Source organism: Plectropomus leopardus, chromosome 9, assembly GCF_008729295.1.
Source record: "Plectropomus leopardus isolate mb chromosome 9, YSFRI_Pleo_2.0, whole genome shotgun sequence".
NCBI lineage: Eukaryota > Metazoa > Chordata > Actinopteri > Perciformes > Serranidae > Plectropomus > Plectropomus leopardus.
The window spans coordinates 18,070,834-18,096,377 of record NC_056471.1 but is presented as its reverse complement, the minus strand read 5'-3'; the positions used below and the strand labels follow the sequence as shown (position 1 = coordinate 18,096,377).

Here is a 25,544-nt window from a genome sequence, read left to right as displayed (position 1 = left end):
GGCCAAAAAACACCAGTGAATGTAACTTTGAAAGAAATCTCGAGTTACTTAAAATCATAACAACCTTCTTCCTCCCCCTCTCCCCTCTTCCCAGCTGATCTACGATGCAGGTGTGTCCTTCCAGGCGATCATGTGGATGTGGGCAGGTCTGGCCGGGTTTGTCTTTTTCAACTGTTTCCTCAACTGGCCCACAGAGGGCTTCCCAACACCTGACGAGGTCGACTACAGGTCAGTGTGCCCCTCTGTGTTTGTTGCTTCATCTCTTTTCTCAAGGACACAAATGTTTATCAGATCACCTTCTCTCTCAATGTGTGTGTTTGTGTTCATATATAACAGTAAGATCCTCACACTGCAACACCTGCCGTCATCTGAGCAGAAGGTTGTTGGAGAGAGACTGAGCCAGAAAAATGGAGACATCCGACACTCCACAGAGAAACTCCCTAATGGACCTGACGCTGCACCCAGTAAGTCAACAAATGCACGCACAACCATAATGCATTTACTTTCCACCACTGCTTCCCAGTTTTTTTTTGGCTTGCAGACCTTTAAAACAGAACTGACTTGGGACATCAGGTTGCATACGTCAGCAGGGTGTAACCAACTTAGCCAAAATGTGATTCTTTCTTGTCATGTTAAGAAATATAATTGCAAGTTAAGTCTGAAAAGAAACAATATTGTTTTAAAAAATTATCATCTTCTATTTGTCTATCCTGTCTGTCATCTTCTGAGCCCTTTTTTGACTTCACATGTATTCACAAAAACTGGATGTCCCACACCTTTAAAGCTTAACCCTTTGAAGCCTGTATCAACAGGTTTTCTTGTACTGTTCTGTGTTCAGATGCCTTTTACAAGCTTTTTGATCCTTTGAAACCTAAAAAAATGGTTTAATTTCTGTCAAAACATTGGGGAAAAGGCAATGACCAACTTGACAAGAAAAATATCACAAATTGCAAGAAATTAGTAAAATGTAATGGTAAAATTACCTACAAATTAGTTTTATAAACGATGGAGTCATTATTAGAAAATTATCCAAAATAAATAGGGAAAAGTGTCTTGATAACTATTATTTATAAATATAATCATTTCATATTTAAAATGATGTCACAGAAATGCAATAAAATCTGTATCTAAAAACATATTTTTTAAAAGTTTCTTTTTCTTAAGGTCATTTTCTTGTTTTACTTTCTTTTCAGGTAATTTAAAAAAAACTTTTTTGTTATTTTCTTGTCAATTTTGGTTAATGTCTTGATAAGTTGCTTATTGCCCTCTCCCCATGTTTCTTTAAAGGAATCAAAGCAATGTGCTCAGGTTTCAAAGGGTTAAACTCTGATAAGAAAGAAATCCTTATCACCTGCCGTGAGCTCCTCTCATATAAGTCAATTCACTTACGTTGGATAAAACGAACCGTCTCCTCCTCTCTCAGGCTCTACTCCCTTCCGCCGCTCTGTTTTCTCTCCCATCTTCCTGTGGAGTCTGGTTACCATGGGGATGTCCCAGCTGAGAATCATCTTCTTCATGGGGGCGATGAACAAGATGCTGGAGTTTATGGTCACCCACGGAGAAGAGCACCGTGAGTGTCGAACCCTCAACTGCAATCCCTATAAACAGGCCAGTTATTGTATGTTATCCAGAACATCTCAAAGTTACTGACAGAGTGGGTCTTTGCTTTCATATTTCAGCATCTGATGAGCTGATAATTGAGGCAGAAGAGAAAGGTGAGTACTGTAATGATGCAGCTTTAAATTTGTTTTACTTTGTGTAACTTGTCAGGCATATATTTTCACTTTTCTTCTTGATTTGATCGGGATTTTTCTGTTCTCCTTCAGTGAGTTTCTACTCGTCCATCTTCGGCACGCTGCAGCTGCTCTGCCTGGCCACATGTCCTCTGATTGGATACATCATGGACTGGAAGATGAAGGAATGTGAAGAGGAGAAGACCGTCCCCTCAACCACAGAGACAAAGTACGTGCAGTGAGAAACAACCAAATTCACCAAATCTAAATTCACGGCAACAGAACAAATTGTTGACATGGAAATAATAATCCCTATAATCAGAGATCATACACACAATGAGATAAGATAGGACTTTATTTTTCCTGAAGGACAATACTGTTCAGCAGCAACACAAAATTAGAGAGTGTGCATACACAGACTAAAATAACAAGGACTAAAAAAACAACAGAAAAAGCAAACGTATAGCAAATATAACCTAAATCTAACATTGAGATAACAGTAAGGTGCAAAGCATCAAAACTAGCTAACAATAAAATATAACCAAAAAAAGCTATCAATTAGTTGCAAACAACAAGGCGCTGATAAGATTCTGAATGATGAAACGGAATAAGATTCACCCCAAAAATAGACTGATGTAAACAGCTGTCTGGAAGATGATGAAAAATACATTACAATAAAGTATTTAAAAAATACATAAATAAAAAACCAAGATTGATAAAATTTTCGTGGCATTTATTTCATGTAACTAGAAACGGCTACAAACAATTAAAAAAAAGATGTTTTTTTAGATAAAAAAATGTTTATGTGGCTATAATGTGAGTGGTCCAGCATACATTATTGTTAAAACACCTCCTTGTTTGTGTGTGTGTGTGTGTGTGTGTGTGTGTGTGACATCAGAAAGACCAGTGTTCCCAAGAGAGACCGCAAAGTCCAGAAAGTGACCAACGCCATGAGGGCCTTCATTCTCACCAACCTGCTGCTGCTCGCTTTCGGCTGCTGCTGCCTCATAGACAGTCTGCCTCTACAGGTAGCGCACGTGAACACACACACACACACACACGCACACACACACACACACACACACACACACACACAATGGCTACCAGAAAACAAAGAAACAAGTAGAGATCTCATTTATTTTTTCTTCTTTTCTCTTCGTCAGATTTTGACCTTCATCCTCCACACGATGGTTCGAGGCTTCATCCACTCCTGCTGCGGAGGCCTTTATGCTGCTGTGTGAGTGCTGCTCTGCTAATGCATCATCAACCACATCATCTGACGCTCTGTTTAACACACTCACATCTGAGAGGAAATTGGAAAATATATTCTTACGGGTGAAACTGTTTACAGTGTTTTACACTTCAAATCACAAAGCAAATCACTAGTGGCGTCAGGCTTGAATATACAATTTTAGCATGAAAGAAATGCGGAGTAACACACAGTGTGTTTCCAGTTCATTAATAGGATCATAAACTTTTTACTTTATAAGAGTGTAATATTTGAAACCTTGCCCATTTAGAGTTGTTTCCCAGCACCACATAAACACCAAATATAAAGCAGCACTTTACAGTGTGATAAAAGCAACCAGATGTAGTGACACAAGCAGCGGATGCTGTAACAACCACACCACTGCAACCATCCAACATATTCTTTTAACAAGATCCATGACCAGTTCAGGACAGCAAATTGCAGCACAACAGAAGATGAAGTCAAGGGTAGCTTTTCAATTTAAAGTCTAAAAAGGCTGTCTGACTTCCGGTGTGAGTGGCATGTGAGGACACGCAAACACCAAGCTCCAGACATGGTCACTGTCTTTTTCTATATTAAACCCAAGTCATCTTAAATCCGGTCCCAAACTTAAGGGGAATCTGTACCGAGCTATGCCTGGACAACTGAAACCGAAACTAGGTCAGGAGGCCTCGGAGACATCTGATCGTACACCAACGAGAAGAGGAGGTTCTTTAGCAGCAACGTAAAGGTTTCAGTATAGTTGTTATAGCTGAATAGGTAAGCTCTTCCAGAGTTACGGGCAGCCACTACACAGGCTCGGTCGTCGCTGTTTTTGTGTCTATTGCTGTGAACATCCAGGAGCATCTGATTGGTCAATTTCACTGCTCTAACTGGGAAGTAAGGCTACAATAGTTCTGCTAAATAAGGTGGCACCAGACTGTTTAAAACCTTAAAAACAAGCCATTAAATCTCAAAATCAATCCTAAAATTGACTGGAAGCCAGTGAGGTGGGTTCACTATAGGTGTTATGTGATCCACTTTTCTTTGTTCTTCTTCTGTGTTGTCAGACTCTGGCAATAATTATGGTTTGCAATCCAGTGTGTACCGCAGCAGCAGCAGCTCACATGTTTTATAAAATTTTGCTCTCTAATCTGGGGCTCTGAGTCTTTTCATTTTGCTTTTTAAACTGTTGGTAACATCCTGTATGTCTCCCACAGATACCCATCCAACCACTTTGGCACCCTGACAGGCCTCCAGTCCATGATCAGCGCCGTGATCGCTCTGCTGCAACAGCCGCTCTTCATCGCCATGGTCGGACCGCTGAAAGGAGACCCCTACTGGGTGAGGACGTACACTTATGTCTTAACTCCCAGGATTCCTACGCAGTACAGAATAGATAGGAATTGAATCAGGAATTTTTCAGGTCTGTATGGAAGTTTTGAAACATAGTTGTGTTTATAGACTTTTGCTCTTATTCTGTTTTCTAAAACTTAAAATTCTGAATTTATAGAAATATATGCATCATAGGCCTTTAAGCAAAATGTTTTGCATTTTGTTTGGAGCAGGCAGCCAAAATGTTTATTACTGTGTGAACGAGTGCAGGACAGAGAAAGCTTGATGGAGCACAGCGCAAGAAATATTGCGTGTGATGGACTGAACGCACACTCCTACAAAGACTAAGGGTATTCAAAGAAGGTTTGGACGCAGTCTTTCACCCCATGGGAGCTATGGGGTATTACGCATGTGCAGCATAACATGAGCTGTGATGCTGGCAGGTTACAGCAGACGGTGCAAGAAATAAGGGGATGGTGTCTGCTCAGATGCTCCTTTTAGCCTTTTTGAGTGCCCTCGGCCTGATGGAACTTTTAGGGCTTTGCCAACATACAATACAATGTTTTCATATAAAAAGCATCTGTTTATGGTCTTTAATCAAGGACCTGTCAGTAATTGCAGAATTGTACTTCCCACCCATATTTTTATTTTTTGTATAAAATATATAATGGCACAAAGCCAACTGTGGAATAGATGTCACAGTAAAACAAATGAAACACCCCCATCTTCTACGATAGCACACCAGCTACAAAGCTTTTCGGTGAGTGCAGACCAGACTTTACTGCGCATGTGTCGTACATCCAATGATATGATGTAATATGGCGCTGTGAACGCTCCTCTTTTTAACCTCCTTGAAACAGTGCTGTTCTCCTCCTGCCTGCAAAAAAGCTTCGCCCCAAGTGCTTCATAACCAAACTCAATCCAGATATTTAAGTTCCAAAAAAGTTTGAAAGAAAATATCTTGAAATTGCATTTATAGCCTCACAAAAAACAAATATTAAGCTTGTCTGAGCATTTATGAGTTATGCAGTGATGTAGTAATCCAAAAAGTAAACAGACTATCTTTATGGCTGCGTTCATCATCGTCTTAATGGACACAGTGAACAAACAAGGCTGCACAGACACTTAAAAAAAAAAGAAGAGTTTATTCAAGTAATTTATTCTAGCTATTTCTACTCAGTTGTCAAATATGATTTGAAAGATCTTCCAAGAAGTCTGGAAAAAGTTTGGAAATTCAAAATGGGAAATGTGTTGAAACCCTGAACTCCATAAACACATGCAGCAGCAAGTGACAAAATAAACTCTGGTATCCATTTGTACAACTGTGAAAGTAACTTTTCCATCTCTGTCATCCAACCATCCCTCAGATCAACCTCGGCCTGCTCATCTTCTCATTGGCTGGCTTCCTGTTGCCGGGTTACCTGTTCTACCACCGCAGACAGCTGCTGAGGGAGAACGAGGCCAGAGACAAGCGGGCGGCCGGACAGGAGATGCAGGCGCTGAACGACACAGAGGCCAACGGCTACAAACCTCACAGCAACGGCCTCGCCGCTGTGGAGGCTTAAGAGTGACATTACAGAGTCGAGGATTGGTAAATTGTAGGATTTATTTTTTTACTTGCCTTTAAAATGAGCACCAGCAATCTACACATCCGTATATATCTGTTTTTGATGTTTCCAGCGTTCTCGCTTTTGCTGGTGCACATTTTGCTCACCACAAACCCCCAAACCACACATAGGACCCCTCATGTTTTGTTACGACTCAGAGTTAGACTGTAAGTTTCTCATGATTTTGGAGAAGATGTGTCATCATCATTTGTTGCTGTTTATTTATTTTGGTTTAGTGTCAAAGAGCCAAATTAGTGTGATTTTTAAAGCCATAGATTTCATTCACAAGCACACGCAAAGACACACGCGCACATCCTGCCTGCGTGTCAGACTGCGGATATCACGGTACTTGAAATACTGCTATATAGTTTTCAAAGACTTCTGATAATCATCACAATCCTGGCTAACACCAAAGAACAGCTTAAAGATATTAGGAAAGTTGCACTTTCTACTTCAGTGTTGTTTCAAAAGTTTCAGTATATTATGCTGTTCCTACTGTAATCCTTCTGCCAAAAGCTATAAATAGAAATTTATAACAGAAAGCATACAATCAAAGATTATTTAAAGCTTCTGAATACCAGACTTCTGGTACATATAAAAAAGCTTGTAGGGTATTTTCAGAGCCCTGTTATACACACAAACACCCACATCCACGCACAGATAGGCTGGTTGTAGAGACACCATATCTACCTCCTCTGTTTCCTTTTTTGTACTGTCTCTCTGCAACCGACTCCTATGTCTGTTTGTTTTCAGATTAGGAGCTTTTAATCCTTTAATTGCCAAATACCCAAAATGACAAATTTGATCAGTGCAGAATTTCTCCTTGTGCAGTCATGATCTTTTCTGAGTCAGCTTGTGCATTTCTGGATTTTTACATATGTAGGAAAAACTTTTATAATGGAAAATTCACAAGGAAAGACATGACTGACTTTTAAAATTCTGACACACAGTGTGTGTCGAAATTATGAATCACTTTGTACTGCTTTATGCACAGAAATGACCTAGTGTGTGTATAAAATATGTATTTAAGTGTCTTTTTATACTCTAGCTGCAGTAGCATTAAAAAGGGAAGCATTTGTTTCTGTTATTTTGTAGTTTGCTAATTATAAATGAAGCTCAGATGATTTACTTTGTATTCTGCTTTTGCCCTTTTTTTCTTTTTTTGTCATGTATTGATTTTGGAGCAAACAATCCTCCATCCTAATTGTTTTTGTAAATAGAGATGAGGTGTGTCTTGTATTTTATTACATATTCTGCTCGCTTTACTATATATGGGTGTGTACAGTATGTTAACTGACTGACTGTGTTTTTTTTAAGTGTTTGTTTTTCTGCTTTGATGCTTAAAGTCAAATTCAAAAAGACACCATTTCAGCCAGCTGCAGATCAAAACAGAAAAATGTACATTCTTCTGAAGTGACAACAAAATACGTTTATCCCGTACATTTATGTTCTGCACACAGCAACAGTATCATGTAGATTTAAAGAATCAGTTGTAGAATTTTAATTTTTTCATCACTTGATCCATTTCAGTATCAAGACAGCTTTGGTAGAGTTTTCCTTTCTTGTCTAATGCATTTCTTTCCTGCTTTCTAGTTTCCCTTCGTACATGAAATGTATTCTTTGCTTCCTCGACATGAAGGAGATTCTTTTATTTTGTTTCAACTCTGTGCCTTTGCTGCCATCTCGGCTTTATTGAAATAGATATACATGTAAGATTAATGCCTCTGCCAAGCGTCCTTCTCTGCAAACCAAAGCCATGTGTAGCGACTGTGAGCTCGTCGGTAGGACAGCACTTTCCTCAGGAGCAAAACAACAGGAACGCCTTACAACACAATAGTCCTGCAATTGATACCAATTTACTGTATTGTTGGTTGTCACTGGTGTTGATTCAGCTTATTTTTGAGGCTGTACTTTATGTGGTTTAGTAAAAAAAAAAAATAGTGCCAAGTGCAGCATTGGTGAGATTTTCAAATGTGGCATATGGTAATATTTACTAAAAAAAAAAGCACCAGCAATTCCTGCAACAACTACCTGACCTCTTTCTTCTGCTGCAAATTGACTTGTAAGGCCCTTAGAATTAAGGGTTGTTGGGCCTCTTGAGTCTTTTGTGCTTTTGCCTTTTAAAGTGGGATTTACAACTGCTGCTGCCTGAATTGTTAGTGTGAAGTTTAATCAACACCTCTGACAGATTCTGCTACAAACATCCTTTGTATTTTAAGACTTTGGTCAACAGTGGCTTATCTAATCTTCCGTCTTTATCTGTGGGTTTGAAGTGATGGCATGTCTTACTAAATGCACACCTTGCTCTCCTGCCTTCAATCAATATATCCAGCTTCACTTTTGATAAACAAATAAATGATGAATTTAAACATATTGTTTAACAGGTCTCTTGTTCTGCCATCCACCCAAACACAGCAAAAAAGAGTCTGAATCAGTTCGTGTCCATTCAAAAATCCATATAAATATTCTGCACTTTTGCCCAAAAATTGTCTATAATCATTATAAACATAGTTGATATTATTTTCTCATTCCAGTGATTGATTAATCAATCTAACAAATGTTTTGTGCTTAATTTAATACACATTAATCCCCAACACCAGGCCGCGCGCTTCCCTTTCCAAGGTGATACCCGTAGTTGGATGGAAGGAAAAGAGTTCCGACATGAAACTATTCAGAAAAAATCTGTAGATTATCTTGAGTAAACACATCATGGTTGCTATTGAAATTTAATTTTTTGGTGCTTTGAGCTCCACAAGCAGAGTGCCATCTAGTTCCATCATATTGGAAAAAAGGCATACATCTCTCAAGCCGATATCATGAACTGTCCTTTTATCCGCTGATCATATAATGTACAAATCTAGACGTCTTAAAGGAGACACAAGCAAAGATAATAACCAAAGTTTATTTGATTTTGGCATTATGGTCAAAAGATATCACAACAAAATCAAAGAGGGACATACATACGGTGCCTGCTCAGTCATACATAACACCACACAGCTCTTTAGTGGCTCTCTGCCTTTTTACACTGTTCTGTAACATTTCTTTCTCTCATCACACACATCCACTATGTCGCTGCTTCTTTCACGCTCACACACATCATACAAGCATTTTACATGATTCATCCCCTCTCTCAGTAAACATACTCCCAATAATACAATTATTTGTAAAACAAACACACACACACACACACACACACACACACACACACACACACATCCTCCTACAAAATGTACAGTCACACACACATTCAAACACAGGCATGCACACAGTGGGCTCCTGTCTATCTGAGGCTGTTGCTGTTGGGTTGTGATCCAGCAAGGCCGGGGTGGTCGGGACTGTGGCGGTTCTGGGGGGGGACAAAGAGATCAGTAACGCTGGTTTTCATTCAACTAGAGTCAACAATGTGAAAATCTCATATCATGATAATAGTGACCAAATATCACAGTTATCTGTGTTTTTTAAAACGTGCTGAAAATGTCAAGAAGTTTTATATTGAAAACTACTAATAAAAATCAGCAGCACTTTTTGGTTGCATAAACATTAAAAATAAGAACATAGCCTTACCTTATCTAAGTACAGTAAATTACATATTAAATGTGCATTAACGTTAAAAATAGCCTGTCTTTGAAATGCTTCATCTAGTGTATGTGTCACTGTAAATAAAGACAAGGAACAAGTAGCATCACTGTTTGGGGTCTACGTGCTGGAGGTCCACTCTGTCAACAGGGGAATAACTAAGCAAACCCATGTAAAATGCTGCGCCTGCATCTGAGAAACTGTTGCTAACTTTGTTTGAGGCTGGACAGTATTTAATGAGTTCTGCAAAGTGCAGCAATCAAAAGTGGTTTCAATGATAAATAAAACTTCAAACGTTGATGCTAACCATAGACAATCTTACTGCATTTTCATGAAATATTATTCTTATATTCAATGTGTGTATTGGTGATCCTGTGATTTAGACAGACTCTTATTTGTTGGGTAGATGCAGGAAAAATTGGCATTGGATGTTTTAGAAATTGTTTGTGAATAGGTAAGTGTCACTGCACACTGTCCCTATTGGCTGTCAGTCTAGGTGGGTTGGGCTTACCAAGGCATAGAGCCTGTGTTGCTTTGTAAAGGGGCATAATTGAGAGTAATTAAGAGGAGATTCAGATCAGGTGTGGAACAGGAGTTGTTGAAAGATGTTCCTGAGTGAAGAAATGAAGACAGATGATGGAGGTTTCTCCTTTTCCCAAGGAAGTTTTTGTTTTACATTATTGCCAGCGTACAAATAAACTGTCAATGGAGGACAATGCTAAGTGTTGGAGCACAGAGGGAGAGCTGACAGAGACGGCCGTCAGATCAATGCCAGGACAGCAAGGCGGCAGGTAGGCCTACATCCCTACACCTTTAGTCTTGCAGCCGAGCACTCACACTCTGGGAATACAGATACGGGCAGCCAAGCCCTGGAAGTCCCACATGAGTGGCTTCCCAAAGTCAAAGTATTAAGTGCCCAAAGTTGTGTCTGCACTATAAACTCTGTTTCTGCTGCAATACTTTTATATAATATATTACCTACTACAATCCAATTCTTGTGCCTTTTACACCCACCAACCTGCACCATATTGTACATACGTGCATATGCATATACATACACACACACATATATATATATATACATGTCATGTGTCATTTTTTTCCCAATGTCTTATTTTTTTACTCTGGTACATATTAACTTTATTCTTATTTCTTATGCCTTTGGTACTTATTTAATTCTATGTATGTGTTTTTTATTCTTTATTTTCTCTTTGCACTGTGGGTATGGAGAGAAACATATTTTCGATTCCTGTATGTCTAACACACACGACAAAAGTTACAATAAAGTTGACTTTGACTGTTATTTCATACAGCAATAATAAGTCAGGGCTGTTGTCTGCCAGCAAATTTTAAATCTCTTTCACTTTCTAGTGGTCCAAAATGGATTAACTCAGCTCTAACTTTAATTATCTTAAAACTGGGAATTTTATAGTATTTGGTGAAAAACTTGGTATATTGTAAAATTGAATTTTTAAGATCATTAAGATAAGGAATGGATGTGGTGTGGTTATGGTCAGGACAAGTCTAACTACATTGGGTCACCTAACTGGCAACTTCATGAAAAACTGGGTTCTTGATAGATTTTCTTACCTTCTTCTTTTTCTTGTCTTTCTTCTTTTTCTTGCGGTCGGGATCGTCGTCCCGCTTCTTCTTCTTCTTCTTGGGATCAGTGTCTGATGGAGTTTCTGGGACGTCAAAAAGAAGGAGGTAAGTGGCCTGAAAACATGTTACATTTCCTTCCGTTAGTTACAGTGCAGTTTATGTCACACCTTGTGGTAACGGGTCCTGTGGTCGATGGTGTTTGTGCTTGTGTTTGCTCTTCTTCTTTGGAGGCTGTATGTGCATCAGTCTGTACTGTTCTGGTAGCTGGGAAAAACAAACACAAAAACATTCGTAAGCACTGACTTGAACCATGTAATTGAGAAATGATGGGATACCTGCAGGCCATAATTAGTGGTAATACATTCATATATTCAGTTAGTACCGGTCCTGTGTGTAGTCTGAAGCCTGTGAGCAGAGCGCCTGTCAGTGGGCTGAAGGAGTTCCCACACACTGGAGGCTTATCAATCAGAGAGCGCAACGAGCTGCCGTCCTGAGTGCCTGGACAGTCGATCATACCTGTAGCACAGAAGAGGAAAGACATATTGTAATGAGGGGAAAAACTGAATGATATCAAAATATAGAAACAATTAAAGATGAAGGTGCTGAGCACTGAACACTGTGAACTGTAAATACAGAAATGTAAAAAAAAGCAGAAATGTAAAGTGTTCAGCTGTGTTCACCATTAAATAAATGATAATTATAAAAAATGATGAGGAGGCATTTTGATGGTAAAATCAAAAATAATGGTATGTTAGAGGTTTCTTAAAGCTGATATTATTTTCATCACTATATTTTGCTATTGTGGGTAGTTTACAAGTCAGAACTACAATGATGGATGCACAGACCAGTCTTACACGTGTTTGTTAAATCTGCTTAAATATCTACAGGACATACAGTGGTGTCACTTTTGGGATAAGCAACATTAGTTAAGGTGTTTTCCCTATCCTTATCTTTACTACATTATTTACTTCTGAAGAGCTATATGCAGCCTCCATTATTAATAATACCGTACTGTCAAACCATGTTTGTTCCTTAGGATAACCAGAGGTGTGGACTCTCCTAACTTGGACTCAATACAGATTCAGGACAGAAAGCTCATGACTTCAGGGTTGACTTAACAAAACATTAAAAACTTTTAATTTGGGAAAATAAAGTCAGAGACATTGAGATGAGTTAAATATACCCAGACAGTTCAGAAACATACTAAATTAATTGTTTTGGTGTTTATTAATTGTGCTATATGCCATTAAAGTACAACGCCAGCAATACTTCCTCTCTGATTTAAGTACATTTTTTAAAGAGTTCAGAACTTTTGTTAATTTAATAGATATTATTACCCAGTTGTACCTGCTTTACATTTGGTGAATAGCTCATCATGACTTATTTAAGACTCAAAACTCAAAACTTTGGATGTGGGACTTGACAGACTTAACCAGGGACTTGACTCAGGGCTCCCCTTTCTTGATTTGGAACTAGACTTGAGACGTACTTGTGACTTGTACAATTATGACTTGGTTTCACTGGTAACCCACCTGGTAACTCTGGTAGAAAGTTGCTGAGCTTCTCCTTCACCTTCTTTCCACAAAATTTGTTGTAGGCGTGCTCCAGGTTGTAGTGCGTGATGAGGTTGGTGTTGCCCGTTAGCTCGTTTCCCACTAAACACAAAATTACAAATCAGTGTAATACAGGCAAACACAAAAATCCAGCTCATACTGTAACGAACTTATATGTCTTACATGTTAACTATTAGCATAATATCACCAGGTACAACCGGAGCTAATGTTAGGTATCAAAACGTTTAACTTAAAAACACAACAATGCAGTGAAAACACAGTAAACTCGCGGTCACACTCAAGATAACACAAAACTTTCATATTAAAAACAAGTGGGTAAATTCTGGCCATCAGCTTACTCAATACCTTCGTTAACACTTATCTTGTTTGCTAACGTTAGTTAGCATTGTTTACAAACTGCTTAGCAACCGTAAATCGTAGTAGCTAAACTCTTTATTGATATTAACAGAACAATAACAGACAAAGCATACAACAATTACTATAGTGCGACAGTACCAGGAAGCTCCCGCAGTAAGTAGAACGGTTCATTCATGGCTCCGGGCTTCCGCAGAGCAGGCCCCTCATCCCCGAGCTGCGGTGGCATCTGGCCCGCCATGGAGACTTGATTTTGCGGCAGAGGCGGCGGAGGTTTTCCCGGTCCGAAACCCAGAGACGACGAGCCGGGAGGTACCTGAGCTTCATTTTGCCCAAACAGAGTTGAAAACATTTCTGTCATATCTATCGCGAACAATACATTTATATGGAAAGAAAAAGCCGGTTTCTTGAAGTGTATGGCCTATTATTTGAGAGGATGTTTACCACGAATCCATCCGACTGTCAACTACTCGACTCTTCACTTCTTTGTGGCATGATCTTCATGGCCCACGTACCGTAATACCAGGCATACACACGAACATTACCATAATGATTGGTGTACTGGCCCACACGGAAATAAATAATAATCATAATAATAAAGAACATAACGTGTCAAAGCACAACTAATAAAAATAGCACTGCGTACAAGAACATGTGAGGGTGCAAGTTCAAAAATACAATTTAATAAATAAGTTAATAAAATGAGGATAAGAGAATTAAGCTCATAAAAGCAGATAAAATTTAAGAGTATAAAAAAAAAAAAACGTGTATAAGCAGACAAGATGCTTATAAAGGAGATTATCTTATATAGAACAGGTTGAATGCCAATAATAGACCAAATTCTTGAATTTAAAAGTGCAAAAGTATATCGAAGTGTTTAAAATAGTCCAATGGCGAAACTAAAAAGGACCGCTGTTAAATGAAATCATAGTGACTTAAAATGCAACATGATCAAATAATAATATCAAGGAAGGCTTTCTTGTGAAAGTGAGTCGTTAGGAGGCTCTTAAAAGCTTCAGTGGAGTCTGCTGATCTCACACTGTCGGGAAGGCTGTTCCTAAGGGTGCGGGCCGAGAGCCCACAACGCACAGTTGCCCTTGGTTTTCAGTCTGGTTCGTGGGACTATATAATCACTGAGGTCACAAAACAACTTTGTATTTCCAAGATTTCAAATTTATTTTGAGAAAAACAGGCACAAAATTGATATATGTACAGTTAAATTAGTGGATATACTCAGAGGTGTTTTGAAGGTCACACATCAAAGACATCAGCAGGGCAGAGAGAAGATGCCAACCTTTCAAACTCTGTGACAGATGCCTGAAAGAGAGAGAGAGAAAAACCACACAAAGCTGTTAACACTCAAGGCAAACGTCTATTTTGTATTTCCAGTAATGTCAAAATGCATAGGTATATGTTGTCCATCAGCAACAGCTGTCAGACGGTTGCCTTCTTCAGTCTGTGCAAAACCAACACTGTTTTTTTTCTCCTGTATTCTGTTTCTTAAAGAAAGAAACATCACACCCATTTACAATATATTAAAGGTTGGGTGTGCTAGATTTAGTTGTTTTTATTGGCGTCCTTGCAACCAGCTGAAACTTCACCAGGTTAGACTTCCTTCAGACTTCATCGTTCATCCTGTTTTTGACCAGGAGTCAGATTATCAACACAGGTCTTTTTCTTTCTGAAACAACCAGGTGATTTAAACCAGTAAAAACACTGAATAAAGCATACTGTAGTGGGCTCACCTCAAGAGTGTTGTTACTGGGACCCAAAATATGTTCAGGAGTCTCCTTCATTCAAAACAAACTGAACTGGTAATCAAAACTGTTAAAAACACTGAATAAAGCGATTTCTCACTGTAAAGTTGGGTTTTTCTGACGCTTGTTGTTGCAGATAGGCTTCTAACTGCGGCTGAGCCAGTGTTCGGTTTGTCTGTTCTGTATTACTGTAAAAACACGGCGATCTCCATAAACGAGGACCCGCTGCCTATGTGGACATAAACAGCTGATTCTACGAAAACACTTCTTATTTTTCAGGTGATTTTACACCAAAGAAAAAAATATATATTACATTTCTTTTCTGCAAATATATGCCCCTAAAAGCTCCACACTGGACCTTTAAAACTACCAAAACTTACCTGGGAAGTAAAATGCAGATTTTGATTAAAACAGTTCAGTCATATATAGCTATTAGATAATTCACGAGACTTCTGAAGTCACAAATACATTTTAGAGTGAAGACTCAAGCATTACTTACACATATATCCACTTTGTGAATTTAAAAATTATAATCTTGAATATGATTTTTTTTTGTGTGAATGTTATCCTGTGCAGCCCTAACGTGACTTTTGCTGATTGTTTCTCTCTCACCTTCCATTCACCAACAGTGGTAGAAATTTGATGTTCAGTCTGAGCAACACTCTCTCTGCCAGCCTGAACCGTCTGTGCCAGAGCAGCGTTCTCTGCTCGGATCTTTTTCAGCTCCAGTCGCATGTAGGCCTCCTGCTTTTGATAGTATGGCATCAAAAAACTGCAAATGTCCTGCTCGGGAACCCCACTCGGCCGCCTGAAGGAACAAGTGAGAGGGTAAAAGATGATTTTTTAAAAATATTTTAATCATCATTAATCAAATAAAATATTACAGTGGTGATAAACAGTGCAATAAAGAACTGCAGTGCACCTTTATTACAGGTCCTACAGTAAGACCGTACATCTTAACCTGTTAACTGACCATGCAGGGTCTGCAATGTTCTTGGCAGCACTCTCCAGTTTGTCCAGCTCATTCAGTTTGTACTCTAAGCGTCCTTCTTCAATCAATCTGCTGATGTCCTCCTTTACATACAAAGACACAAGCATTCATGCAAACAGGTAAAAATACAAAGAGGTAGACAAGTGCATACTGCATTCACATATATCATTCAAGCAACAGGGAAGTAGTTTTTCCTTTTGTTGTTTGTTTTTATACGTGGTATTAATATTCTGTGCTGCACACCTGTATTGTCCGCTGCAACTCCTCAATGAACTGCTTGTGAATGCTCACCATCCTCTCAGGATTCTTCTTGTACAGCGGACCATAAGTGCTGGCAAATCTGTTAAAACTGTGAGGTAAAGTAGTGTCACTCAAAAGTAAAATGAGAGTATTGAAATGATTAGTTGATTGATCTGTAAGCTGGTCGGCAGAAAAAATAATTGATTGTTTTTATATTTTATTACTCTGTAAAGCACTTTGAATTGCCCTTTGTATGAAATGTGCTATATGAATAAAGCTACCTTGCCACAGCTGCCTACAGATGTGATAACTGAATACTTGTAAAATAATTTACCAAGAAAAAATGCCAGATAGCTCCACAGCCTCTCAAATATGAGGATTTCATGCTTTCCTTTGTTTTATTATCTAAATCGAATATATATATTTAGGTGTTTGACTGTTACTTAGACAAAAGATGCAATATGAGACTGTGTCCCTTTGGACTCTGGAAACTTTCTGGACAATTTTATTCAAAAAAAAGGGAGAGAAAGAAAGAAAACAAAGCATCTTAAAAATATGAAAATAATCCTTCATTTCAGTCCGAATCAACCTTTTTGTTATTAAAGAGTTATGAAAAAATACACTTATCTTTATGTTGTTATCTCCCAAAAATACAGCCCCAAATCTTATTGGTAATTCATGTTAACATTAAACATTTTTTTAAATTAAAATAGGCAAGTCTTTTCAGTATGGTCTGCCTTTGGCACAGTGGCATTGTTAGGGGGCCAAGGCTTTAGCTTTGAATGTTTTATATATAGCCCTGTATCAAAATATGTCCCAGCAGCTGAGTTTGAAGAGCGGGCGCCCCATGTACAGAGACTACGTCCTCGCAGCAGCTGCCGCGGGTCCGATTCCGGCCTCGGCCCCTTGCTGCATGACATCCCCCCTCTCTTTCTCCCACTTTCACCATTAAGCTGTCCTGTCCGAATAAAGCCCAAAAAATACTACATTGTACTCTACAGTGTCGAGTTATAACGCACAGACTGGGACTGCTGTATACATGGCTCTCACTGTCGTTTCGGATCTGATTTCTTAATTTATTATATTAATAATAAACTTTATTTCTGTAGCGCTTTCCAAAACCTGAGTTATAAAGTGCTTTCAAACAAAACCGCAGAGTATAAGAAAAGAAAGTAAAACAACACGCAGAAAATGCTATTAAAATATAATACATAAACATCCAGATATATATATACACATGCACATACAGACAGATATGTATACATATACATACACACATACGTACACATCCATCCATGTATACATATGTATAAATACTCATGCACATACATAAACATATAGGCACATGCGCACTTAATAATCACAAATGCTATGTTACCTTGCATTTTCGATGAACTTTTCCAGGCTCTTCTGCATCACTTTGTCAAACAACTTCATCCTGTTATACCGAGCTTCCGTCTCCTCGGGCGGCTTACAAACGGATCCAGGCTTTGACACCTCTGAAGAAACGTCTCCTGTTGCTTCATTGATCTGGTTTTCTGTTGAATCTTTGACGCAAATGTTATCTGCAGTCTCTTTTTGTGTAGTTACTTTGCTCTCCTCCATGTTTCAGCCGCCTCTGTTTACGTTTTGCAGTACCCGCCAAATGTACGGCGAGCCGCTGCACCCAAAAATCATTCCATCGGGGCTGCGTTCCAAAAGTTGTTCCACTTGCCCTCCCTTACTTCCCTTCAGCCCTTGCGGTATTACGTAAGAGCTGACGTCGCACAAAGGCCACTTGGAAAGTTGAGGGAAAGCTGACAGGGGGCTTAATCATCATAATCACATATATACATGATTATATATATTTAACAACTGCAGACTCCTGTCTTTTAGCTGAAGGCAAAACACAGATAGTAAATCAGTGATCAGCTGCATCTGTTTTCTATTTTATAATTTTTGAGTGTGATCTATATCATGATAATCATAACTATTGTTTTTTATGGGTTTACGGTATCTTTTAAAAACAGCATTTATAGATAATGTTGGAAATACAGAAATCACACAAGATGAACAGAGCAAATATACATTAATATAAGCCTCACAGCAATTAATTATACGACAGTTTTCAATAAGCAACTATCTGCTAATAGACGAGTGGATTTTTATATATGTAAGTCGACCTACACAGACCTATGAGATATATTAGAAGTGAAAATTAAAAGCATCAGATGGTGAATGTACCTACCTTGTTTTTAATTTATTTAAAAATGTATTCATCCTCTCCTTCCTCTGTAGTGCAACTGGAGTTTTACCCATTTCTGCACCCTAACCATGGATGTATTTTTTGCATCACGTGCATAGCTGGAATACATTGAGTGTGATACAGACATCTGAAGTGACCATCGATCTCATCAAGTTCACTTCCCTTTTTCAAACTATTGGAGTGGCCATTAAGATAATACATCCATGCCACGGATGTAACTCACCTCTGTCTGCGCTTTAAACTCCGGTCTTAGCTCCATGTCATTCTACACTGCTGACTTTATTTTTATTTATATTTATTCAGATACTGTTCCGCACTTTACACATGTATATATGTAGATATGTACAGTCTCTTAGTTGTTTTTTTTTTTTTTAGGTTTTTTTAAGCGTATTCCTTTATATTCTATTAATAATGTGTGCTCCTTATTCTCTGTTCTTACTGTATGGTGCTGCTACATCCCAATTTCTCAGTTTTGAGATCAATAAAGTATATATATATTTGGTCTTGTCGTTTTTTTGTTTTTTGTTTCAATAACTTTATTAAACGTTTGACAGAACATAACAATACAACATAAAAACAAGAAGGGGGTTTTGTCAGGGGGTTACATACATGGTATTCCATTTTTTTTTTTTTTTTATAAATAAGTTTCTTTACAAAACCACATTAAAAAGGGTACACAGGTTCAGGGTCTTGACAGCTTTCCTGTTGGTTGAGTTTTTGATTGTTTTTATATACTGTTTGGTTTCATTTATAAAAAAAAAAAGACCATGGCTGTATCATAGTGAAGTCGGGATTCCCTCGATGGCAAGTGCCGATGGGAAGTGAAGGAGGGCGTGTTAAACAACTTTTGGAACGCAGCGCTTTTTGTTTGGCGCATGCGCAGTTCGAACCAGCCGCCTCGTCCAATCAGTCCAGCTGTCATTCCCCTTCAAACCCCTCGAGGTTGGCTGTCATCTCTGCCAACATGGGTCTCATCACAGGACTTTTTACTTTCTTGTACCACCTACCACAAATCTACAAATGGCTGCTGAAACCGTATTATATCACCTCGTTCCTCATGACTGTCGCCTTCCTGGTGGTCCGAAAGGCTCCCGGTCTGTGCGAGTACCTGGCGACCCAGCGCGAGGACGGAAACTCCTGCGACTTTGACTGGGTGAGCAAACTGGGGATAGTGTTGCTCTGCGGTGCTGCTGCCTGTTGCTAAATATGGCTGAGCCGAGATAGCTGCTGTCAGACAAGTCAGCCAATTTAATCACTTAACACAAAGCTGTGTCATGTTTTGTTATTTGTTGTTGTTGTTTTTTATAGAGAGAGGTGGAGATTCTCATGTTTCTCAGTGCAATAGTGATGATGAAGAACAGGAGAGCAAGTAAGTAACCACACACACACACACACACATTTACATTTGTATATGTGTAAACCAACTGATGTCATACTATTGCAAGTGCATGTTTATACTGTAAACAGTGTAAACAGAAATTGTTTATATGCACTTAGCAGGTGAGGCTTCATTTGGAAGCAGGGAAGCACCAGTATTTCTAGAATAGGGGTCGACAGATTATCAGCCTGGCCGATTATGGGGGCCAGTATTTGTCATTTTGCAAATTATCTGTGTTGATGTTTTATTGTAATGATCGCTGATGAAAATAAATACATTAAAAAAGTGTCAGCATAGGAGCAATTTTTATTTATTCATTTAAATTTTCACTTGACTTGCTGTTTATGCAACATGCGGTATATGGAGTTGAACATTTCACTTTTTAATAAACATTTGCTGAAGGCATTTAAACAAAGTTTTGTGTTGGATTTTGTTATATTCCAAATTCTAAATATTGACAAAGATTTTCATTTTGATTGTAAATGCATATTGGTTGCAAATATCGGTTATTGGTCTCATTAGCTACTAATAATCAGTATCGGTATTAGCCCTGAAAAACCAATATTGGTCGATCCTTAATATACAGTAGACGATTATGAGAAATCTGTCTCCTTAGGGACTGTTGGTCATTTACGAGAGGGGGTGTTGGAGGAGGCACTGGGGAGTGAGTTGTGTTTTTGATATGGTTTTCAACTTTAAATGTTTGTATTTATTTTAAAAACCCTCAGAACCTAAAAACCTACCAGTGGGTTTGAAAGGCATGTTTTTACCATTTATCATAGTCAGTGTGTGTTTACATGCACAGTCAGGTTGAGCTTCAATTATCACTCGATTAGTCCATTTAACTGGACTACTGTCCTTGTCCCAGTATACAGCACCAGGGAAAATCAATTTTTTTTATCAAATGTTGAAAACATGGATAAAATTTCATCGCTGTACATTTTGTTAGTAGTCTACGTTTTACTTTTTACCTTCGTCCTGTTTTGCTGTCTTTTATCCTTCTTTGTCTGCGTTTTTCTCGGCTTGCTTCTGTGAATTTTGTCAGTTCAACTTCCGAGTCAAAGCGTGGTGTGCAGACTGTGAAACGCGAGCAGAAAGCTTAGGCCAGTTCAAGTCCAGCTGGGGGATACACATGAAAGAGTATCTCCATTCCCAACTGCAGTATCTAGGTGTGTTAGTCCCCACTTTGAGAAATTTGATTTAGTATGATTTCAGTCTGACTAACGTGTTTACGTGCATTTTAAAAGTCCAGTTTTAGTCGGACTAACACAATAGTTCGACTTTCTCAGTACAGTGTGAAATGTGGTTATTTATGGTGGATTGAGGTTCATGCATTTTGCTGCAGTCACTCAAGGAAAAGTATTTGGAGCTCCAGGCAGGGTCAATATATAAAACAAAAACAAAGCCACACCCCAGCCAACTCCCTACTCTGATAAATAAAATACAGTCCCTAATTTAAACCTCATATTCAACCTGAACTGCAGACAGTTATGTGACTATGTTTAACATCACATCTAAGATGACATCTTGTTATAGGACAAGATGTTTGTGTCCTATAACTGTTAAACTTCAACTAAACAGGTATTTGCGACTTAATGAGTAACAGTTTTAACACCTGAAACCAGATGAGAAGCCCTGCAGCAGGCCACATCCAGGAAGTGCTTTACTGAAAACTTTGCTTTGTTGTGTAAACATTACCGTCCTGCCTTCCTTTGACCTTGTCTCAACAGCATCAAGGTTTTTCCTGTACTGCATTTACTGTTCCTCCTCACCTCTCCTCTCTCTGTTTCTCAGTCACACTGGAGCAGCACATAGGGAACTTGTTCTTGTTCAGTAAAGTGGCCAACGTCATCCTCTTCTTCAGGCTGGACATTCGGCTCGGCATCCTTTACCTCGCATTGTGTGTCGGTCAGTGGACATATAAACATTGTTACAAATCTTCCTCCACTCACAACAAAAGGTATATTTAAAGGGTAACTTGATATTGGGTAACAAAAAATAAATAAAAACCCTTTTACAGAATGTCTCTTGCATTAATATCACCAAAGAGTCCTAATTTATATTACAATAAATTTTACTTCATTTGAAAAATGAAGTAAAATTCACCCTAATCTTAGGTAATTGGATTTAGTCCATGTTCATTTTATGCCATCAGTATTGGCTACTGTAAAAATGGTCTTAAATTTTAATCCAAATGGCATTAAAAAGTCTTAGAAAGTCTCCCCAAAATTCTACCTGCCTTGTGCTGTAGGGACCCTGATGATGATGATGATGATGATGATACTGATTAAAAGAAAAAAAAGAAGGACTTTATTTACAAAGCACCTTTATGTTTAATTTAGTTAAAATTGTTTTATTTGACATAGAAGAAACACATAAAACATCATACAGAGAGGATGTTCACAATAAATTCACATACTGTCATATTTTAGGTCTTTCCTTGTCCATCTTCAACACTGCTAAGTATCCATTCAATGGTAATATCACTTCCCAAAAAGCGATAAACAGTCATTTTAGCTTGTATAGAGCCAGCATATTTTCAGATCCAATTCCGTGAATTAAGGGTTTATTTCAAACAAGAGTTGGTGATTGTTGAACCAGTGAAAAGACAAACTAAGACCATCATTATGAGTTTGATTTTATTTTTTCGCTGTCAAATGAAGTGTGTTTTGGGTAATAAAATTACTGTCTATTTAAGTAGAGTCTGGTGTGCATTCTCATTCAATACTGGACCAATTTAAGAAAACTGTCATCCCCATTAGTCACTTTGACACAACCTTAGAAAATGGGGTCCAAGTTGGAAAATACCACCCTTCAGGGGTGTATTTACGAATGTATTATGAAAAGTTAATACTTCTAAGATTCCTATATGTGATACAAACTTATCAGTGTTTGTTTTTGCCTTTTCTCCAGCATTTGTCATGACCTGTAAGCCACCTCTCTACATGGGCCCCGAGTACATCAAGTACTTCAGTGACACGACCATAGATGTAAGTGTTAAGCTACAAACTATGTGTTTGAATTCCTTAATTATGTGAGGCGACCATTTGAATGTACAGCGGTACCTCAGGCCTCTAATATGTTCAGCAAATGTTTTGAAACAACAAAACTGATGAGAATTGTAATAAGGATATAAAAGATTTCTATTATCAAGAATATAGGTAATAAGAAGGGTTGGCTTTTAGACAGCATCCATCAAACATTGGAGGCCCATTTGTAGTAGCAATATTGCAATTCATATTACATTATATAAACTGAATGTCAGACATTTTAAATTGAAATAGTAAAATATAAAACATCTTCAGGTGTAATGACACAGTCCTGGGGGTGAATATGTGTAAACGACAGATCTACACCTATATGAACTGATTCTGTGTTTTGACTCATTAGGAGGAGTTGCAGAGTGACAGTCGTGTTACCTGGATCGTTGAATTCTACGCCAATTGGTCCTCTGACTGCCAGTCCTTTGCTCCCGTCTTTGCTGACCTTTCACTCAAGTAAGCGATAAGTAAATACAGGCACTCGAGCATTTAAGATACGGATGCCTGCACTGTCTCATTATGGCTTTTCTCTGGCCTTTGGACAAGTTAATTAGTCACTAATGGTTTACACAAATGTACTGTGGTGGTCGGACTACTATACTATAATACAACCTTTTGTGACACTTTTATCACATACTGTGACTTTTTTAAAATATATTTTTGTAATATCATACTATGACTTTTTTCATGAAATTTTTATCACATGCTATAATATGTTTTATTCACATGAATGAATTTTTCATGGCATTTTTATCACATACTACACTATGACTTTTTTCATGACAATTTTATCCAGTAATATACCATAACTACTTTTTTCATGACAAACTATAACTATTTTTTGACATTTTTATCACATAGAATGCTATGATTTTATTTCATGACATAAACATTTTTTTGATATTTCTTTTCACATACTATGCTATGACCTTTTTTTTTTTTTTTTTTTACATGGGATTGTTTTGGGACCTTGTTTTTCCACAAAATTTTCAGGATATACCATACTATGACTTTTACATGGCATTTTCTATTGCTTTTTTGATGACATCTTTATCTCATGCTATGCCATGACTTTCTTCATGACATTTTCGTGACATACCATACTATGACTTTTTGATGACATTTTTTATATCATGATTTACCATTACTTTTTTTTTCATTATTCATTCAGTTCATTCAATTTTCATTGCTGAGACAGGCCATAGCATAGAATTTTGCAAAACCGCCAAAAACACTATAATACAGCATGTCGAGAAAACTGCAGAAAATGCAATTCTATACTATTGCCAAAAATGTTAAAATATGACATGTCCAAAAAACAGTTTAAAACAGCATGAAATAGCGTGCCAAGGCATGCCATAGCATAGAATTTTGCAAAAACAACCCAAAACACCATATTATAGCATGTCAAAAAAAGGGAAGACAATGCCATACTATCGTATTGCCAAAAATGTCAAAATATGACATGTCCCAAAAATAGTTTAAAAGAGCATATCATAATATATCATGAGAAGCCACAGCATAGAATGTTGCAAAAATAGCCAAAACGCAGTATAATAGCATGTAGAAAATCCAGCCAAAAAGGCCAAATTATAGTATTGCCAAAAATGTAAAAATATGACCTCACAAAAACAGTTAAAAAGAGCATAAAATAGTGTACCAAGACAGGCCATAGTATAGAATGTTGCAAAAATATACTAAAATACTGCCAAAAATGTCAATATATGACATGTCCCAAAAACCGTTTAAATTCACTTAAAACAGCATAACATATTGTGCCGAGACACGCCATAGCATGAAATATTACAAAAACGGCCAAAAACACCGTATTATAGCATTTTGAAAAATCAACAGAAAAACCATACTGTAGTGTTGCCAAAATTTTAAAAATGTATCATGTCCCAAAATCAGTTTAAAACCATTTAAAACAGCATAAAATATTGTGCAGAGAGAGGCCATAGAGCATACAATGTTAATAAAGCGTTAAAATATGACATGTCCCAATAACAGCTGAAAACCACATTAAACCACATAAAATAGCGTTCCGGAACACGCCACAGCATAGAAAGTTGCAAAAATGCCATAATTTGGCATGTAGAAAAATGACCGAAAAAAAGACCATAATTTTGCATGTGGAAAAAAAATAACCGAACATGCAAGGCTATAGTATGGCAAAAATGACAAATTATGACATGTTCCAAAAACTGCTGAAACCCATATTAAACCACAAAAAATAGCCTTCCAAGACACGCCATAGCATAGAAAGTTGCAAAGAGGGTCACAACAACCATAATTTTGCATGTGGAAAAAAATGACTGAAAATGCAAGGCTATAGTATGGCAAAAATGTCAAAATATGACATGTCCCAATAACAGCTGAAAACCACATTAAACCACATAAAATAGCGTTCCGAAACACACCACAGCATAGAAAGTTGCAAAAATGCCATAATTTGGCATGTAGAAAAATGACCGAAAAAAAAGACCATAATTTTGCATGTGGAAAAAAAATGACCGAACATGCAAGACTATAGTATGGCAAATTATGACATGTCCCAAAAACTGCTGAAACCCATACTAAACTACAAAAAATAGCCTTCCAAGACACGCCATAGCATAGAAAGTTGCAAAGAGGGTCACAACAACCATAATTTTGCATGTGGAAAAAAATGACTGAAAATGCAAGGCTATAGTATGGCAAAAATGTCAAAATATGACATGTCCCAATAACAGCTGAAAACCACATTAAACCACATAAAATAGCGTTCCGAAACACACCACAGCATAGAAAGTTGCAAAAATGCCATAATTTGGCATGTAGAAAAATGACCGAAAAAAAAGACCATAATTTTGCATGTGGAAAAAAAATGACCGAACATGCAAG

The 25,544-nt window shown here is 37.8% G+C and overlaps 4 protein-coding genes across 5 annotated transcripts in view; 2 read left to right on the top strand and 2 right to left on the bottom strand.

Moving 5' to 3' along the window:
* The window catches only part of slc43a1a (solute carrier family 43 member 1a), a 29,946-nt gene extending 21,674 nt beyond the window's left edge, over window positions 1-8,272 (top strand). The window contains exons 7-15 of the mRNA XM_042493225.1: window positions 95-228; window positions 337-464; window positions 1,424-1,570; window positions 1,680-1,715; window positions 1,827-1,962; window positions 2,632-2,761; window positions 2,897-2,970; window positions 4,182-4,305; window positions 5,664-8,272. Coding sequence (XP_042349159.1) covers window positions 95-228; window positions 337-464; window positions 1,424-1,570; window positions 1,680-1,715; window positions 1,827-1,962; window positions 2,632-2,761; window positions 2,897-2,970; window positions 4,182-4,305; window positions 5,664-5,861 — 1,107 coding nt within the window. The 3' untranslated portion in view covers window positions 5,862-8,272. The remainder of the gene's footprint in view (window positions 1-94; window positions 229-336; window positions 465-1,423; window positions 1,571-1,679; window positions 1,716-1,826; window positions 1,963-2,631; window positions 2,762-2,896; window positions 2,971-4,181; window positions 4,306-5,663) is intronic.
* Window positions 8,273-8,789: 517 nt separating this feature from the next.
* On the bottom strand, window positions 8,790-13,507 carry med19a (mediator complex subunit 19a). Of its 2 annotated transcripts, XM_042493919.1 has the most exons (7): window positions 13,454-13,507; window positions 13,151-13,330; window positions 12,614-12,736; window positions 11,464-11,597; window positions 11,249-11,345; window positions 11,070-11,164; window positions 8,790-9,249 (listed from the first exon to the last, which is right to left on the bottom strand). In XM_042493919.1, the coding sequence occupies exons 2-7, from the start codon at window positions 13,248-13,250 to the stop codon at window positions 9,184-9,186; spliced, it is 615 nt and encodes a 204-aa protein (XP_042349853.1). In that variant the 5' UTR covers window positions 13,251-13,330; window positions 13,454-13,507; the 3' UTR covers window positions 8,790-9,183. The 2 variants fall into 2 exon arrangements, with proteins under 2 accessions (XP_042349853.1, XP_042349852.1); XM_042493918.1 differs by having other exon boundaries at window positions 13,151-13,505.
* A 687-nt stretch (window positions 13,508-14,194) lies between these two features.
* si:dkey-6i22.5 (polyamine-modulated factor 1) lies at window positions 14,195-17,624 on the bottom strand. The gene is made up of 5 exons (XM_042493920.1): window positions 17,376-17,624; window positions 16,001-16,106; window positions 15,740-15,840; window positions 15,379-15,574; window positions 14,195-14,326 (listed from the first exon to the last, which is right to left on the bottom strand). Exons 1-5 carry the CDS (start codon window positions 17,600-17,602, stop codon window positions 14,261-14,263), a joined length of 696 nt encoding a protein of 231 aa, XP_042349854.1. The 5' UTR covers window positions 17,603-17,624; the 3' UTR covers window positions 14,195-14,260.
* A 1,533-nt stretch (window positions 17,625-19,157) lies between these two features.
* tmx2a (thioredoxin-related transmembrane protein 2a) overlaps window positions 19,158-25,544 on the top strand; it is a 35,442-nt gene continuing 29,055 nt past the window's right edge. Inside the window, exons 1-5 of the mRNA XM_042492865.1 lie at window positions 19,158-19,395; window positions 19,551-19,611; window positions 21,415-21,528; window positions 22,534-22,610; window positions 23,011-23,117. Of these exons, the coding sequence (XP_042348799.1) occupies window positions 19,207-19,395; window positions 19,551-19,611; window positions 21,415-21,528; window positions 22,534-22,610; window positions 23,011-23,117 (548 nt within the window). The 5' untranslated portion in view covers window positions 19,158-19,206. The remainder of the gene's footprint in view (window positions 19,396-19,550; window positions 19,612-21,414; window positions 21,529-22,533; window positions 22,611-23,010; window positions 23,118-25,544) is intronic.